The following is a 16,641-nucleotide window of genomic DNA, read 5'->3' on the forward strand; positions in this document are numbered from 1 at the left end:
TACCAATGTTAAGAGTCATTTCTGAACCAGCCATCTACATATAGTAAGTCTACTTATTAGAACAAAGATAAAAATCAGCCCCAAATTAGAAGAATAAAGATGAGATATCTTATGAAATTAAAATAAGTAATTTAAACTATTTAATTAAATTATTGAAACACATACCACGTACAGTTATGGAGATAATGTATACATGAATTGAGAGCATCATTTGTTAGACTATCTGAAAAAAGTATTAGACTTTTGCAAGTGATATTCTATAATGTACTATATCTTTACAGTAATAAAATTGATTAAAAGTTGTAAAGTTGATTAAAAGATGTAAAGAATGAAAAATATCATTGTACTATTGTAATTAAAAGTTTTATTTGGTACAAAACATCACCTTAATGTTTTTCTCCAGACAAGTTATCTCTCACACTTATGTGAATTTTATATTAGATTCTTTGAAAGATGTACTAGTATAGTTAGACTATTTCACATGATAGTCTCATTAGCTCCCGTGGACTCAATCATCATGTCTGTGTTGATGTTTCCTAAATCAATTTACCCAGGTCTAACCTCTCTCCTAATTCCCAGTGTCCCATTTCCAAGTCTATTGTACATCTCAAACTAGATGTTCCAAGACATATAAACTTAATCAAAACTGAATTTACCTTTATCCTCAAATCTTCCCCTATTTCTAACTTCCCTTTACTACTGAGGAACCACCACCTTTCTCAGTAATCCAGGCTCACAACCTAGGAGACATCATCAGCTCCTCACTCTCTTGTCACTCCCCCACTAAGATTCCCCCCCCCCAAAAAATTTTACCTTCTAAACATTTCTGATATAAATCCTCTTCTTTCCTCTGCCACTGCCACCACTCTGGCATAGGACCTCATCATAATTAAGGGCACATAGTTGGTGCTTAATAAATATTTATTGACTGACTGACAATAGAGATTATCTTGTCTGACGTACTACTGGTCATTAATATCAAGGGCATAACTCAGGCAGACATATCCTCTTCAGATGTGTTTGCCACTGTCTTGATGGACTGTAAACCAGAGTCCAAATGGAGGAGTGCTTCCCAAAATTGGTGGCAATCCCAGCTGGTGAAGTCTTCTAAATACTTCTGTTTGTGGATATTATATTGATTTCAACAGGCCCCTGGAACACTCATAAATATGGTAGAACCTCATAAATATGGTCTCTAATCACTTTAAGAGTTTGGTCTAAGAATTCATTCAGGTAAAATTAAATGATTGATGAATGCCTATTGTCCAGATTATGATATACATAAAATAAATAAATATGGAATTCTTCCACTAGCATATGTGGATATAAGTCCATCATCCATCTATCCATCTCTCTCTATTTCTGTATGTCTGTCCATCCATCTTTCTGTCTGTCTATTTATTTACAGAAAACTGTAAATAAATAATGAATTGGGCCCAGAATTGTTCCAACTTTTAATCCAACCAAGCTTTTTCATGAAATTTTAATAATATTTTATGTAATATAATTTAAAAATATTTTAAAATAAAATTTAATACATTTTAATAATATATTTAAAGTTTTATTTGAATCATGAAATACTGAAGTCTCTGAAAAAATTGAAATTGAGGATTATTGAAAAGATAATGAAGAGGTACCTATGGATGTGGGTGTGAGCTGCCCACATTACTTTATCAATAAGGAATTATAAAGGGAAAGTTTTATATATAGATGACTATATCTAGGGAGAGAGAAAAGAGAGCAATAAAAAGGAGAGAGGAGAAGGAGAAACAGAGACACAGAGAGAAGAGACAGGAGAGAGGAGACAGGAAGAAAGATGGAAAGAGAGATAGAAACAGCAAGACAGAGAGGAAAAGAGGGAAATAGAGACAGAGAGGGAGGGAGGGGGAGATAGATAGATAGATAGATAGATAGAGAGAGAGAGAGAGAGAGAGAGAGAGAGAGACCCTTGAATGGTGTCCTACCAGTGTAAAGGAAAGTCACCTCCTTTGGCACACTTAGGTGGCAAACTTACAGGGATGAGTTGATTTTCTCTATGTAAAACTTTTGATAAGGTTTTACATAAATGAAATTATTAGCCCAAGGACTTAAGCTCAGTTTTCCTATCTTAATCTGTTTTAAGATCCAGCTCCCAATTCAACGGTACAGAAAGTGTGGATTAGGTGGGCCATCAGCTAGTCTCTTTAACAAAGAGACCTCTTTTCCTTGGGTCCTGATTTCACCCAACATCATTGCTCCAAGGCTAGCTTAGTTTATGGGAAAGAGATAATTTGGTTCAAGGTCATTAGTCTCCTGATGCCCTGTACTTCAACTTGAGATGCACATGGGATAAGGGAAGGAACAAAGATCTTGAATTTTTCCAGAGAAGCTTAAACAAGTTATCAGGAATAGATAATCATCATCATTCTTGTCATTTTTGAGAAGCAGTGGCTAGGGCACAGCTAACAAGTCATCTCCGATAGACAGGAAAAGAAAGGAGATACTGAACAGCCCAGAGCTTTGGCCAGGTAGCTATCAAAACTAGTTGCCTCAACTTCTACTCTGAGATTCTCCGGGGTCTCTTTTGTTTTTTGATCCCAAGGTCTTAAATCACTGTTGGTCTAAGCCTGGATTGCAGGGGGAGGGAGGGCTGCTGGTGGTGGCACTTGAGGGTGCCCTTCCAAGCAATGATGCGGGTTAACTTGAACACTTGCACCTGTTGGGATGGAGGTGACTTTAGTCTGGCCAGGGCTCAAGGTTTCCCAGGTCCTGTCCGGGTGGTCTTCCTGGATTTGGATCAATCCGTTAGGACTCCAGGGGTTGGCTCGCGTCTCCATATGCTTTTCCCGGTTGTGAGATTCTGCCCAACCTCCCAGAATTCTATAGCTTCAGAACCCTCTAACTCCATCCAGGTGAGTACCACATTGCGGTTCCCAGCGCTCCGGCCCCACTTCTCAAGCCCTGTAACCCTGGAGCTATTTCAGAAGGGCCATAGGACCAAACACCCCACCCTCTCCACTCCAGGGCACTGTTTACGGTTTCTGTGGTTACGAGAGCAGAGGCAGCTGCGGGAGGCTTCAAAGCAGCCATCAGCAAGGACGTTCACCGCACTTGACCCGGTCCCCAATAAAACATGTCCTCAAACGATGGACTTTATGACACCTACTTCCCAGTAAAGATTCAGGAGGCTTGAAGTTTCAATCTGAGTCTAAGAACTGGTAAAATTCCCTTGTGTTGTTTTTGTTTTCAGTGATACTCTGATTTCCTCCCCTCATTTCCTCCTTGTTCCCTTCCCCCTTCCCCCAAAGATTTCCTTTAGTCTTTCACTGTGGTAGGGGTTTATTCATTTTCAATTTTTTTTTAAACTGACATGTTGGAAATTGAATTTTGAAATAATTTGATAACATGGTTATGTTTTCCAGTAAATGTTACTAGTTTCCATAACCTTTATTTCTTAATTACTCACATCCCTCCCTTGCCTTCAGCAATTTTATTCTTTGTAACCTCTAAAGAAGCATCCAAAACATTTTCAAAGGCATCCTACTGTTGTAATTATGGATTTCAAGAACTGGATGTCAGTGGATTGAAATTATTTGGAACAAAATCAAAATTCTGATTCCCTTCTATGTGTTTATAGTCAGCGGCAAGAATGAAATGGGGGAGGGCAGAAGAATTTATTAATTATGATTTATTATCAATTATTATTTCTATGTTTCAGGCACTCTGTAAATATTCTCATTTGATTAATGAGCTCATACAATGGGCTTTTCATTATATAATGGAATTGGAAGTTCATATTTTGCTTTTTGTTTGTCTATTGAATCAGGTTTTAGTTAGTAAAAGTGGGGGAGGAAGAAAGAATATGAAAAACTGAAGATATTTTCACCTCTCTCCATGCCAGCCCAAGAATATGTTTTGCTGGAACTTGCCCAACAATCCAATGTCATTAATTTGAGATTTCTCTGAGATCACTTTAAGGAATCAGTTCTCTAATATGTATTTACTTTCCTAAACATTACTATGTTCTTCCTTCTCCCAAACCCCAGACCAGTTTCAGAGAGATAGCTATTTTTTTTCCTTACCTGAGGGTTTAAAAGATTACTGAAAAACATGGTACATCATGTCCATGTTTAGCATATGTAGCATCTATGTTAGATTGCTTTCTGTGGGGGGGGGGGGGGAAGGGAGAGGGGAGGGAAGGGAGGGAGGGGTAAAAATGTAAAACTCAAAATCTTGCAAAAAAGATTGGTGAAAAATGCCATTGCATGTATCTGGAAAAACAAATACATAAAATATTTAAATAAAAAAAAGTTCATCATGTAGATAAATAATAACATGGGACCCTAAATTTATCAGGAGGAAGAAGAAAGTGCATTAGATTATGTTTTATAAACTGTGCTGTGCTTTCAAGCATCTCAAACTGCTTCCTGTTGCCAAAGGCCATCTTTAAAACTCAATGTTTTCCCAGTGCTGCTATCTATCTATGAATCATGAGATTCCATCAGAGAACCAAAGTTATGGACAACTCACGATGAAACAGACATCATGGTGGTTCTAAGGGGATTGTAGCAAATTAGTAATGATGACTGGTCATTTATCAAATGAGAGAAAACAGATGGAAAATTTTTGCGTTGAATTTTTATACACAGTATATTGAAAGACCTCTTAGAATACCTCTGCTTCTCTAGAAGGATGATATAATCAAAGAGATGTTGGTTGAATCTTCTATGGAGGATTTATGAAAATTCATGGACAAAAAAAAAATTTCAGAGGATAGGATGGTTGAATTGGCTGGAACCCACACCAGTGCTGGGAATATCCCCTTATAATATCATAGTTCTATCGAATTACAGAAGTATTTAAATTTACAATGATGTGTGATTAAATAGACCCATGTTTTACAATACCAACAATAGTAACTAAAATGTGTAGGGAAATTTTGGAACAAGAACTGGCTGATAATGATAACTTGCATTTTTATAGCACTTTAAAGTTTGTAAAGTATTGTACATATATTGTCTCATTGGGATCTCACAGCAATCTATCCCCATTTTACAGATGAAGAAGCTGAGACTGACAGTAGTTAAGTAACCTGACCACTATTACTGTTATTATGAAAACTAGCTAAGTGGTCAGGGAACAGGGTTGGATCGATACTGGAGAAAAAAATTTCGATTAATCTTTGATAATTAGATGGATGGTAGCAAGAATGAAAATTATAAAAAATATATTGCCACTTGAAAGAATGTAAGGTAGAAAATGAAGTCATTTCAGAAGTCTTCATGAGATAGTTACCTAGATAATCTTCTGGGTAATAGAAAACACAATTAGTGTAGTATTTTAATAATTGCAAAGTAGTCATAGATAATTATAGATAGCATGCCAATATTAATAATGTAGCAGGTTATTAGATGTGGTTACAATTGGAATCATAGGATTTTAGAACAGGAGGATCTTAGAGATCATGTATTCCTCATTTTGTAAATTATTTATTTTATTAATAGTAATTATTTGAATCATTTATTAATAATGAACATCATATACTAATTTGTTAATAATAATGAACATTATGTAAATTGACATATAAATATTATAATTATATTTATAATATAAATTATATTATAAACAATAATAAATAAATGGTATTAAATATTATAAATGAGGAAACTGAGCCTAAATGAAATTAAGAGACTTGCCCAAGGTCACACAGCTAGTAGCAAATGAACCAGATATTGAATGAAGATATTGAACCCAGATCTTCTGACCATAAAGTCTAATGCTCTTTCATACTATGAGAATCTGTCACTTTGTTAGTGTGGGGAGTCCTTTTTGTCAATACAGACAGTATTTCATACTCTCCTTTATTTTTTTCTTCCATTGAACTCTGATTTTTCAATATTGCAGCTCAATTATGTTGTCTTTTCATTTATTGTGTGGTGGAATTAAAATGAGCACAATTTGGTGTTTCAAAATGCTACCCAATCATCTGATTGACACTATTAGAAATCAAATATTCAAAGAGTTAGAAACCATGGAGGCTTTTAAAGAAAACTGGTGAAGAAAAGTTTTGAGAAAGGTAAATAAGAGTTCTTGTTTGGAATGACAAAGTCAGAGGAAGAAAGAAAGGATAGTAAAAGACTTAAGGTAGAAGGGAGTCAGATCAAGGCAAAGGAGGGAAATGATGAAAAATGGAGGTGGGAGTTTCAGAAAAGAGGCAATGAGATATTGAAAAGCATATTAATAGAAGCTTTCTGCTGGGGAAGGTAAGGACTGGGGAAAACTCTTGTGACAGATTTCAGATTGGCCTATACTTAAGTGCTATCCCTTTTGAGAGCTGGTAAAAGATAGGGGGTCATAATGGCAGCTTGGACACATAATGGACAGAGCCACTCCAGAGGGTCTGAGTTCAAATCCTACCTTAGACACTTATTAGTTGGATGAATCTGGTCAAGTCAATTCATCTCTGTTTGTCTCAGCTTTCTTATTGTAAAATGGAGATATTAAGAGCACATACATGCCAGGATCGTTGGGAGAATCAAATAAGATAGCATGTGTAAAGCATTTTGCAAATTTTAAAGTGCTATTTAAACGACTAGCTGTTATCATTAGCCTTGTCTAAGCTCTCTGAATGATATCATGGAATCAAAGAATTATCGAACAGAAAGGGGCCTGAACTACTAGTTGTGTCCAACCCCTTCCCCAGTGCAAGAATTCTCTCCTCAACACTACTGACAAAATTATGAGTGAAAAAGAATTGTTGGAAAAACTACCCAGCAGATGGCTGTACTGTCCCTATAATAGCAAGTAATTCTAAACAGCAGCAAAGGATAGGAAATAACTGAAATTTTCTAACAGCAGGGAGGAGCATTTCAAATGGAGCTTGAAAGAGGATAAGGATACAACACCTTCTGAGACTCCAAACAATGGACAATATTTTAAATATTTGCACATAATAGTTTCTCTTACCCCCCCCCCCCCATTTGGATGATTAGAGTCAAATCTGTTCGGATTGTAAAAATGACTACTGACAGTGCTAGGACTTGCTTATTTTGCTCATAGAAATTTGTTCTCTGACATTTTTCCCTCTGTTTTTCTTTTTTCTTTTGTCTGGACGTCAGTCTGACAAACCAGAAAGTATCTCTCAAATTTAAAAATGATGGAGGTAGCCTGTTGGTTCCAACCTAGACAGTAATTCTGTTGTTTTTGTTTGCTTATTTGCTTGTAATCAGAAATTGGGCTAAGGCAGTTCTGATCCAGCTCTGTGGAAACAGAAACCCCTTTCAACATCAGTGATGTCTAAAGACTCTATATCCAAGTTGGCTGGCACATCCCCCCAAAGCAAACTACTCTTTCCTAATAAAAATACTGGAAAAGTTATGTCCACTTCTTCCATGGGTTTGAATGATGGTGAGGCAGACACCATCACTGAGCAGCTGGCACCCTTCGGTTACTCAACAAACCGCAACTTGGTTTCGAAGAACATAGTTCCCAAGGAGAAAGCAAACCCAAATCAGGTTTCTGAAGATGTCCAACAATTGAACATTTTGGCCAACTCCCCTTTAATGACATCTAGTAGAAATCCCACCGAATATCTTCAGGCTTCAAAAGTAAGTGGCCCTTCAGAAACACTGCCTTCCACTTCCCAGGTAAGTAGTCAACACTGGTAAGAGAAATAACTATTACTTTAAATGAAGGTCTTTAGAAATCTGAGTGTTGAACTATAGGAATCTAGAGAGAGTCTGTTCTACCATTCCCTTTTTCTGGTTACCTGGGGGGAGGGGGGGGATTGCTACCTGGCCTCTTTCTTCTTACATCCCACATAAAGAACTTAGGTACTTTTACCCTTGTTGAAGAAATCCGAGTGAAATAAAATTCTTTGCTGTGTGGGCCCCTTTTCTCTTCCCACTAATAATTTTTTGTTGAGAAAAAGATTTTGAAATAATTTTTATCTGAGTTGAGGTTGCTTGTCTTCTGATGGGTTGGGAAGTTTTCCTGCTCATACAAGGTCGAGTCTTTGTTTATCTTCTGACCACTCAGTGAATAATTTCAAAACATCCCTCAGGGATTCTCAAGACCCTCTTATAGATAACTGACTTTGACCCAACCTTTGGCAGTTTTTTCAAAAGCTTTCATTGCAGGATGTTTTCAGAAACTACCTCAAGGTGCAAGGTCTGTTATTGATATGACAACAAAGCAGTGCTGACAGAGGGCTAAATGTTGGCATAGCATCATAGTCTTCCTATATCTTCTTGTTCCAGCCTTCCAATCTTTCCTCCTTATGTTTTTTGGAAACTTCCCAGCTGGTGAATCTTGCTGAGAAAATTCCTAGCTGTACTGTCAATCTATCATAGCTTCCCTATCAAAAGAGACTTCCCTGGAGTGTGAGAGTAGAAGACATATCATACTTAATGATTGCCCTGAGAGACATGGGGCAAAGGAGGAAGATAAACTATGAGGAAGATCAAGAAGGTGTTAATCCAATAGGGAAACTAGAAATGTGAAGCTAGAGTTAAGAGTACCATGCAACATAATTGCTACTTTTTGGATTTCAGTGAGTTGTGACTGGAAGGCATGGGATGATAGAGAAAGATAACTGATGGTAATTGGGGAATTCATGTTTTAATAAAAAATTTTGTTGATGCTTTCCAGTTTTGGATATATTCTATATATGTTCCCCATCAAGAATCCTTCCCTTATTACAAAGAGAAACAACTGAGCAAGACCAACCAACTCAGATGACTTCATGTATATCCACCATTCTATATTTATACCTACTTCTCCCCCCTAAAAGAAAGGAGAGACAATCCCCAATTCTTCTCTAGAACCAAACTTAGTTATTATTATTATTATTATTCAGTGCTCAGTTTTCTTTTCTTTTTTTTTAGGTTTTTTGCAAGGCAAATGGGGTTAAGTGGCTTGCCCAAGGCCATACAGCTAGGTAATTATTAAGTGTCTGAAACCGGATTTGAACCCAGGTACTCCTGAGTCCAAGGCTGGTGCTTTATCCACTACGCCACCTAGCTGCCCCAGTTTTATTTTTATTTCAACAAACCCTGATTAAGGAACTATATAAGATACTGTGCCAGGGATAGAAGAAGTATAGTTTTTTAGACATTTTTTATGTTAGTTGATCTTCTTTCTAATCATCTTCATTTATGAATGCATAATTCCTTCTTCACCCAATCCTTTGGTACAGGAATTAAAGAAAAGATAATTTAGAAAGTCTAAGAAGGGAAATTTCAAGCCCTTATTTCAATGGAGAGAGAGAGTAGTTAAATGAAATCGAACCCTGACAATTCAGAGGAAGGAAGGGGTCTAATATATCAAGGGATACAGGTGGCTTGAAATACAGCCAAGGAGGAAGAATAAATACTTTGAGGGAGAAAAAAAAAGATAAGCATCTATGACAAAATAGTAGAGAGATATTTTCTGACTAATTAAAAGACAAAGAAGCAGAGATGGTCTTTTTCAATTTTCACATGTCTTTTTATTTTTTTCCTCATGCAGCTAAGTCCCAAGCTTTCCCCTCAAATTTAATTTCATTATTTTTTCTGATTAATAAGCATTAATTTTCTCCCCATCCCACTTGCCTCCTCCATTGAATAATAAAAAAGAAAAAGAAAACTATATAACAAGTATGTATAACAAAATAAAACAAATTCCTGCATTGTCCATATCCAAAACTATGTGACTCAGTCTTTATTTTAAGTCAATCATTTCTCTGGAAGTTTACTATGATGCTCTGGACTCATGGTTTATCACTACATTGATCAGAATTCTAGTGTTTCCCAGAGTTGTTTTTCTTTAAAATGTTATTGTCATTGTAGAATTTTTTCCTATTTCTACTCACTTCATTATATTTACCAATCCATAGAAATCTTTCCAGTTTCTTCTGAAACTTTCCATTTTGACATTTTTTCACGATGCAAAATTATTCTATTATAATACAATTACAATAGAACCCTTTTACAATGCTATTGTCAGAAGATAGAGGTAACATGAATTGGAGTATAATGAGTTGTTAACAAGAGACCTGGCTCTGCCACTTAGTGGCATGTAAATTTAGGTAAGTCACTGCACTTCTGCAACTTCCTAAGATAGAAAATAATAGTCAAATGAAATAATGTATAAAATTAATTGACCAACAGTCAGCATATATTGATCAAATGCTTACTATAAACTAGATCTGGCAGATGCAAAGACCAAAAAAATCATTCTTCTCAAGCAGTATGCCTTCTATGGGGGCAGAATATACTTACATATATAGGTATATTCCAGATATATATTATATATGCATATAATATATACATAAAAATATAGTATTAAAAATAAATAAAAGATAGACACATAAAAGAAATCAGAGAACAAGGGCATCAGCCATTGGAATCAAGAAAGGCATCATGATAAAAGTGGTTTTTGAATTAGGCACAGAAAGAAGAGAGGGATTGCATGGAGTGAAGGCAAAGAGGGAGTGCAAGACTGGCATGTTAGATGTCTAAGGCAAAAATAAAAAGACAGCAGATTAAGTGAATATAAAGAGTAATGAAGGGGCCAATATGGCTCCATGTTAGAATACAGGAAGGAGAATAAAGAATCTGAAAAGATAGGTCGGAGTTAGTTTGTGAAAAAAAAGTCAGACATAAACCCTTTATCTCAGAAGCAACAGGGAACCACTGGAATTTGGTTGGTTGTTTAAAGTCCTTCATTCTTGAAGAGGACCAAAAATGACATCATCATGTTGGATTCAAGGTACAGTGTGTCCAACTATTGCTGATCAAACCAATATGACCAGATGAACATTTGAAGTGGAGATGTCTCTAAATTTGCACATCACATATTTCTGAATATGGGAATGAAATGCTCAATTCTGCACTAAAATAAAAAAAAGCACCTGACTTGGTAACTATGGATGACTTGCAGTATGGCCATTAGCTATATGAATAAGGGCAGTTTTCCTAACTTTTCAATCTTTTTAACTCTCAAGCAGAAGATGAACTTGGTTGGGAACAATGAGATTGAAGAATGTAGCAAGCTTGGATAGGTCATTAAAGTTTATATTGTGCTATATTGTGGCATCATTCCCATGATGTATATATAATATCTATATCTATCTATGTATCTATCTATATAGCTATGTATCTATCTATATTATTTTGGTTTTCAGAACCTAGGATCACAGGAACAGACGATGCAGCAGCAAATAAAACAGCTACAAAGATTGGTGGCAGAACAGCAGAGGATTATCACACTTTACCACTCAGGTAGCACCTGTTGGCAGTTTTGTGAATGGCCCTTCTATCCTGTGACAACCATGTGCTTTATCTTGAAAAAAAATGCTGTTGATTTTGGCTTAAAGCTTTTCATATTTTTCTGATGTAGCCACTGGGTAATCAGGTAGTAATCAGGGTCAGAACTGGAGCCAGGAAGACTTATTTTTCTGAGTAAAATATGACCTCAGTCACTTACTAGCTATGTCACCCTGAACAAATCATTTAATCCTGTTTGCCTCTGTTTCCTCATCTGTAAAATGATCTGGAGAAGGAAATGGCAAGTCACTCCATTATCTCATCCAAGAAAATCCAAAATTGGTCACAAAGAGTCAGATGAGGTGAAAGCAATTGAACATTAAAAACACTGAGTTAAAAAAAATCAGGTTCTTGAACTAGTGTGTGAGTGTGAGAGGAAGGTCCAGCATGTCTAGACAACTCTATTTATAAAAAGACTTTCTGGCTCAATATGAGTCAAAAGTGTGTGATATGGCAACTAAGAAAGTCAATTTGATCTCAGAATGAATTAAAGGAAGGGCATAATGAAACAACTTACAGGAATAAGGAGCTGATTGTTTCTCTGTATTCCGTTCTAATCAAGATCAGGAGTAAAATGTTTAGTTCTGCTAGTCACGTTTCAGGAAAGGTATCGATAAGATGGAGAGCCTGGAGAAAGGAAAGAGAATTATCAAGTTCCTTGAATTAATCAATAGGAAGATCAGATGATAGAACTAGAAAGAATCTTCCAGAGGACAATGCCATCTTTAGGTATTTGGAGGGTTATTAGGAAAGAGGAGATGAACTTGTTTTGCATGGTCCCAGAAGGCAAAAAAATGGTTGGTAGTTTCAAAAGAGGCAAATAGATGAAATATAAAGAACAACTTCCTATTGTAATTTCCTAAAAGCAGTTTGGGCTTCCTGGGGAAGTTATAGTTTCCTCATTGGAAGACTTCAAACAAAGCCTGAAAGACCATTTGTATGGTATGAAATAGCATTCTTTTTTTTAAAACAAAACTATATTTCATATATATGCATATATATATATGTATATATATATATATATATATATATATATATATATATAATACACACATACTGGTATTCTTCACAGAAGCAATAGGGAACTACTGGAACTTGGTTGGTTGATTGTTGTCCATCCTGGAAGAGAACCAAAAATGACATCATCATAATTGGGTTCAACATAGAGTGTGTCTAATTGTTGCTGATCAAACCAATATGTCCACATGAGCATTTGAAGTGGAGATGTCTCTAAACTTTTTCATCTCACATTTCTGAATAGGGGAATGAAATGGTCAATTCTGCACTAAAATTTAAAAAAGCACCTTACTTGGTAACCATGAATGACTTGCAGTATGGCCAAAGCTATATGAGGGCAGTTTTTCTAACTTTTCAATATTTTTAACTCTCAAGCAGAAGATGAACTTGCCTGTGGTACAGAGATTAAAACAGTGAGATTGAAGAGTGTAACAAGCTTGAACAAGTCATTGTTGTATATTTTGATGAAAATTCAGTTTGGGGCAATTTACATGTGGAATGTTCCTCAGTTGCTTAGTCATTGCTGTTTCCATGCATTGCATAGAAAATGAATTGCTAGTAAAATGGGTATAGCTGCTCACATCTATTTTCCAATTAACTACAATTTCTTCATTGATTTTAGGACAACATCATTCCCATTCCATGATAAAGGAGGATTGGGTTCCTTTTTAATACATAGGCACTCAGAGGCACTGAGGTCTCTTCAAACTCTGAGTTAATTCTTTGAGTTCTGGGTTCCATCTTTTAGGAAAGAAGTGAATAAACTGGAATAAGTTAAGAGAAAATTCATGAGAGTAAGGGCACCTTAAATAATATAACATGATGATTGTTTGAAGAAACTGAGAGATATTTAGCTGGGGAAGATAAGATTCAGCAATTGGGAGGGACATGATTGTTGCTTGCAAATGTTAGCAGGATTATGACAGATGAATTACACTTACTGTTTTTGACTTCAGAGAGGACAGCTAGGATCTGGAGATAGAAATTATGGAGAGACAGATTTCAGCCCAATTTATCAGATAATTTCTGGACAATTAGAGGTACCCCCCAAATAGAATGGACTATATCATAAAGTAGTGCGTTCTCCATCAATGAAAGTGTTAAAACTAAGGCTGGATGATTATTTCTTGTAGATTGTATAGGGGGGGATTTGTTTGATGGAAAAGAGTATGTGTTTGCTAGATCCCATCCAACTTTAGAGTTCTGTGACTGTACAGTGCATTGAAAATTCTTGGACATGTTCCTAGTGATATATGTGGTAAATATTGATAACTCTGTTCTTTAAATTATTTTTTGAAAAAAATCCTTATGCTGTTTTGGATAGAGTACATATGGTAATGATCTAGGGGAAAGGAAAATTTGAAGAGACAAAGAATACATCCATATCATAAAGGAATTAATTTTCAGCCTCCTGTGTGATAACTTCTTCAAGGCATAGTTCAATTTAGTTCAAAAGAACCAAAGATTTAAGGCCATAGAGGACTCTGGAGAGAATTTAGTGCAACCTGATAATCTCACTGAGAGAATTGAAACTCAGGGAGGTTGAATGGCTTCTTAAGAGGACACAATTAGTAGATGTTTGTTGACTTGAATAGAATTGAAGAGGTTACTATCCTAGAAAGAAGGTAGCATTTGTACAATAAGTATAGTATAGATTGCAGAATGTGATAAGGGCCATGGAGGGATATAGAGGGTTGTTGGAGGAGAGAGTGGTCCATCACCTGTGTAATTTACTTCTGTTTCTACGTCTATATAATATAAAAGAGAGGAGTCATAATTCTAAATCATTTTAAGGTTACTTTGAAGTTGTAAATCTATAAGCCTCTGAACCTTTGAAAGTTTACCTGGGAGAACCAAAAAAAAGCAGCTAATCTGGTTTTTAGAAAGTGAAAGCTCTCACCAGTGAATAGGAAGGAGTGCATTTCAAGGCCGTGGGTGAATGTGATCTGTCCAAGTTACACAAAGATGGCAGAGGAAAGGAAGTGTCCAATCAGACTGCAAGAGAGAAAAAAGTGAAGAAAAATACAGTGAGAAATAAGGCAGGGAAAATAAGGAAGCATTATGATGCAGTGGAAAGAATATTGAACTGGGAGTCACAGAACCCAAGTTCAAATCCTAGTTCTTTTCAGGTCTAGTTGTGGTCAAAGGGCATGTACTATTTAGTAATTTTTTGCATATAATTCCAAATTGTTTTCCAAAATGATTGTATCCATTCACAGTACATCATGTGTTTCTTTTCCCATACCTGCTCCATTTTTGTCATTTCCCTTTTTTTGTCATCTTTGTGACTCTGATGGTTGTGAGATGGAATGTCAAATTGCTTTCATTTGCATTTCTCTAGTAGTGATTTGAAACATTTTTTCATTATGCTGTGGATAGCCTATATTTTCTTAAGAGCTGTCTGTTCATATCTTTAGACCATTTATCACTGAGGAATGTTACCTATCTAATAAATTTGAATCATTTCCTTATATATCTTGAAAATGAGAATTTTATCAAAGAAACTTGATACAGAATTTCCCCTCTTCCCATTAACTGTTTCCTTTTTAGTCTTTATTAATTTTGTTTATGTAAAAACCTTTTACATTCTATGTAATCAAAATGATTTTATCTTTAGTATTCCTTGTTTAGTCATGAACTTTTCTCCTATCTATAAATCTAGTAGATATGGCCTATGATGAAAATTGCTATTATGGCCCTTTGTGGGGACATGAGAGATTTTAGGTATAGTTTGAGATGGATATATTTTTGTATGTGATCATTGAGGGAATTTGTTTTGTTTGACTATATATGTTACAAGAAATGTATTTTTCTTTTTCTCATAATGGGGTAAAGAATTTGGATTTCTGTTAATTTAAAAAAATAGAAAAATATGGAGGTGCTACAGAAGTGAAATGTTGCTTGCACTTTCAGATTGTCATTGTATTATTAGTTCTGCTTATATGTGTTCGTTTATTATAAGAGACCTCTCATGAAATGAGAGTAATCTGTGGATTTTGGTAATGAAAAAACAAAACACACTGATAAAATGCAAAAGCAAAATCCCAGTCCTACTATCTAATTGTTGTACTTGTGTGATTTTGGGCAAAGCATCTAGCTTCCCTGGGTTTCAGGTTCCTCATCTATGTATTCAAAAGATTGAACTAAATGGATGATCTTGAAGGTTCCTTCTAGTTCCATCTCTATGGTCCTAAGAGAAAAATAGTTTGGAGCCAAAATGTGATTCATTTGTGTCCTACTCTTCTGACCCTCTTGGGATTTTCTTGGCAGAGATATTAGAGTGGCTTGCCATTTTCTTCTCCAGTTCATTTTACAGATGAAGAAACTGAGGCAAACAGAATTAAGTGACTTAACCAGGGTCACATAGCTGATAAGTGTCACAGACTGGTTTTGAACTTAGATCTTCCTGTCTCCAGGTCTGGCATTCTATCTACTATGCCACCTAGCTGCTGGTTTGGAGCCAAAATGTGGGAATCTTTAAATACTAAGCTAAGGAGATTGAAAAAAATTTTAATTAAAAAAACTTTTATTTTTACTTTTCAGTTCTGAACCAGTAATACTAGACAGAAATAGAAATACTTTGGAAGATAAATGACAGAATTTGTAGTTTAAATGTGGTTTTGGAGACATTGCTTGATGCAGGGAAATACAAATGAATATGAAAATTTAGAACTCTTTATTGCCATTATCATTCATTCCTAGAATCAGAAAAAAAAAAATAAATTGGAAGTTACCAGATGTATGAATTGTTTGGTTGTATAGGCCTTATTTTTCAGAGTAAGAATCAATCCCTGGGAAAATAAGGTTGTGACCAAAACCAGAATTGTGATAGTCAGGGCTCTCATGTGCCACATAGTACCCACAATCTGTATATCCTTTCTATATGAGTCATTTCCTTCCTCAGGAAAAATTACTTGAAGGAGAATAAAGGCCTACTTGTCCATAGCAGTTGAGAGTGAAAAAAACTGCATTCTACGGAAATCTTACTCAGTGAGAACAAATTGAACTATATATCTGCAGTTCTCAGAAATGTGCTCTCATTCATTCAGTTCTTGAATCCTGACTCATTTCCCAAATCTATAATAAAACAAGTCAGAAGGAATCTTGCAAAACATTTTAAGCAGGTGCTGAGTCTCTTCCCAGAGGATCACATATACCCACAATATCTAAAATCTAAGTAGGGATTAGTTATGTATCTAAGGAAGAGTTAATTAAAGCAAAGTCAAAAGTAAATTTAGTTCCATATTAGTTAGTATAAATTATATATATCAAACAATTCTGATATTTGGAATATTTTTCAATTAATTATTATTTGAAATAATTAATTACAGCACTATGT

General features: G+C 35.5%; 1 protein-coding gene across 5 annotated transcripts in view; it reads left to right on the forward strand.

The window, feature by feature from the left end:
- Positions 1–2,959: 2,959 nt before the first annotated feature.
- Positions 2,960–16,641, forward strand: part of LOC141488184 (uncharacterized) — a 101,297-nt gene continuing 87,615 nt past the window's right edge. For 2 of the 5 annotated variants that reach the window (XM_074188029.1, XM_074188030.1), the window contains exons 1-3: positions 2,974–3,197; positions 7,209–7,625; positions 11,144–11,240. In XM_074188029.1, the coding sequence (XP_074044130.1) occupies positions 7,272–7,625; positions 11,144–11,240 (451 nt within the window). In that variant the 5' untranslated portion in view covers positions 2,974–3,197; positions 7,209–7,271. Of the gene's footprint in view, positions 3,198–7,208; positions 7,626–11,143; positions 11,241–16,641 lie in introns of those variants that run through there. The other 3 variants (XM_074188033.1, XM_074188031.1, XM_074188032.1) reach the window with 3 other exon arrangements.

Source organism: Macrotis lagotis, chromosome 5 (assembly GCF_037893015.1).
Source record: "Macrotis lagotis isolate mMagLag1 chromosome 5, bilby.v1.9.chrom.fasta, whole genome shotgun sequence".
NCBI classification, from domain to species: Eukaryota; Metazoa; Chordata; class Mammalia; order Peramelemorphia; family Peramelidae; genus Macrotis; species Macrotis lagotis.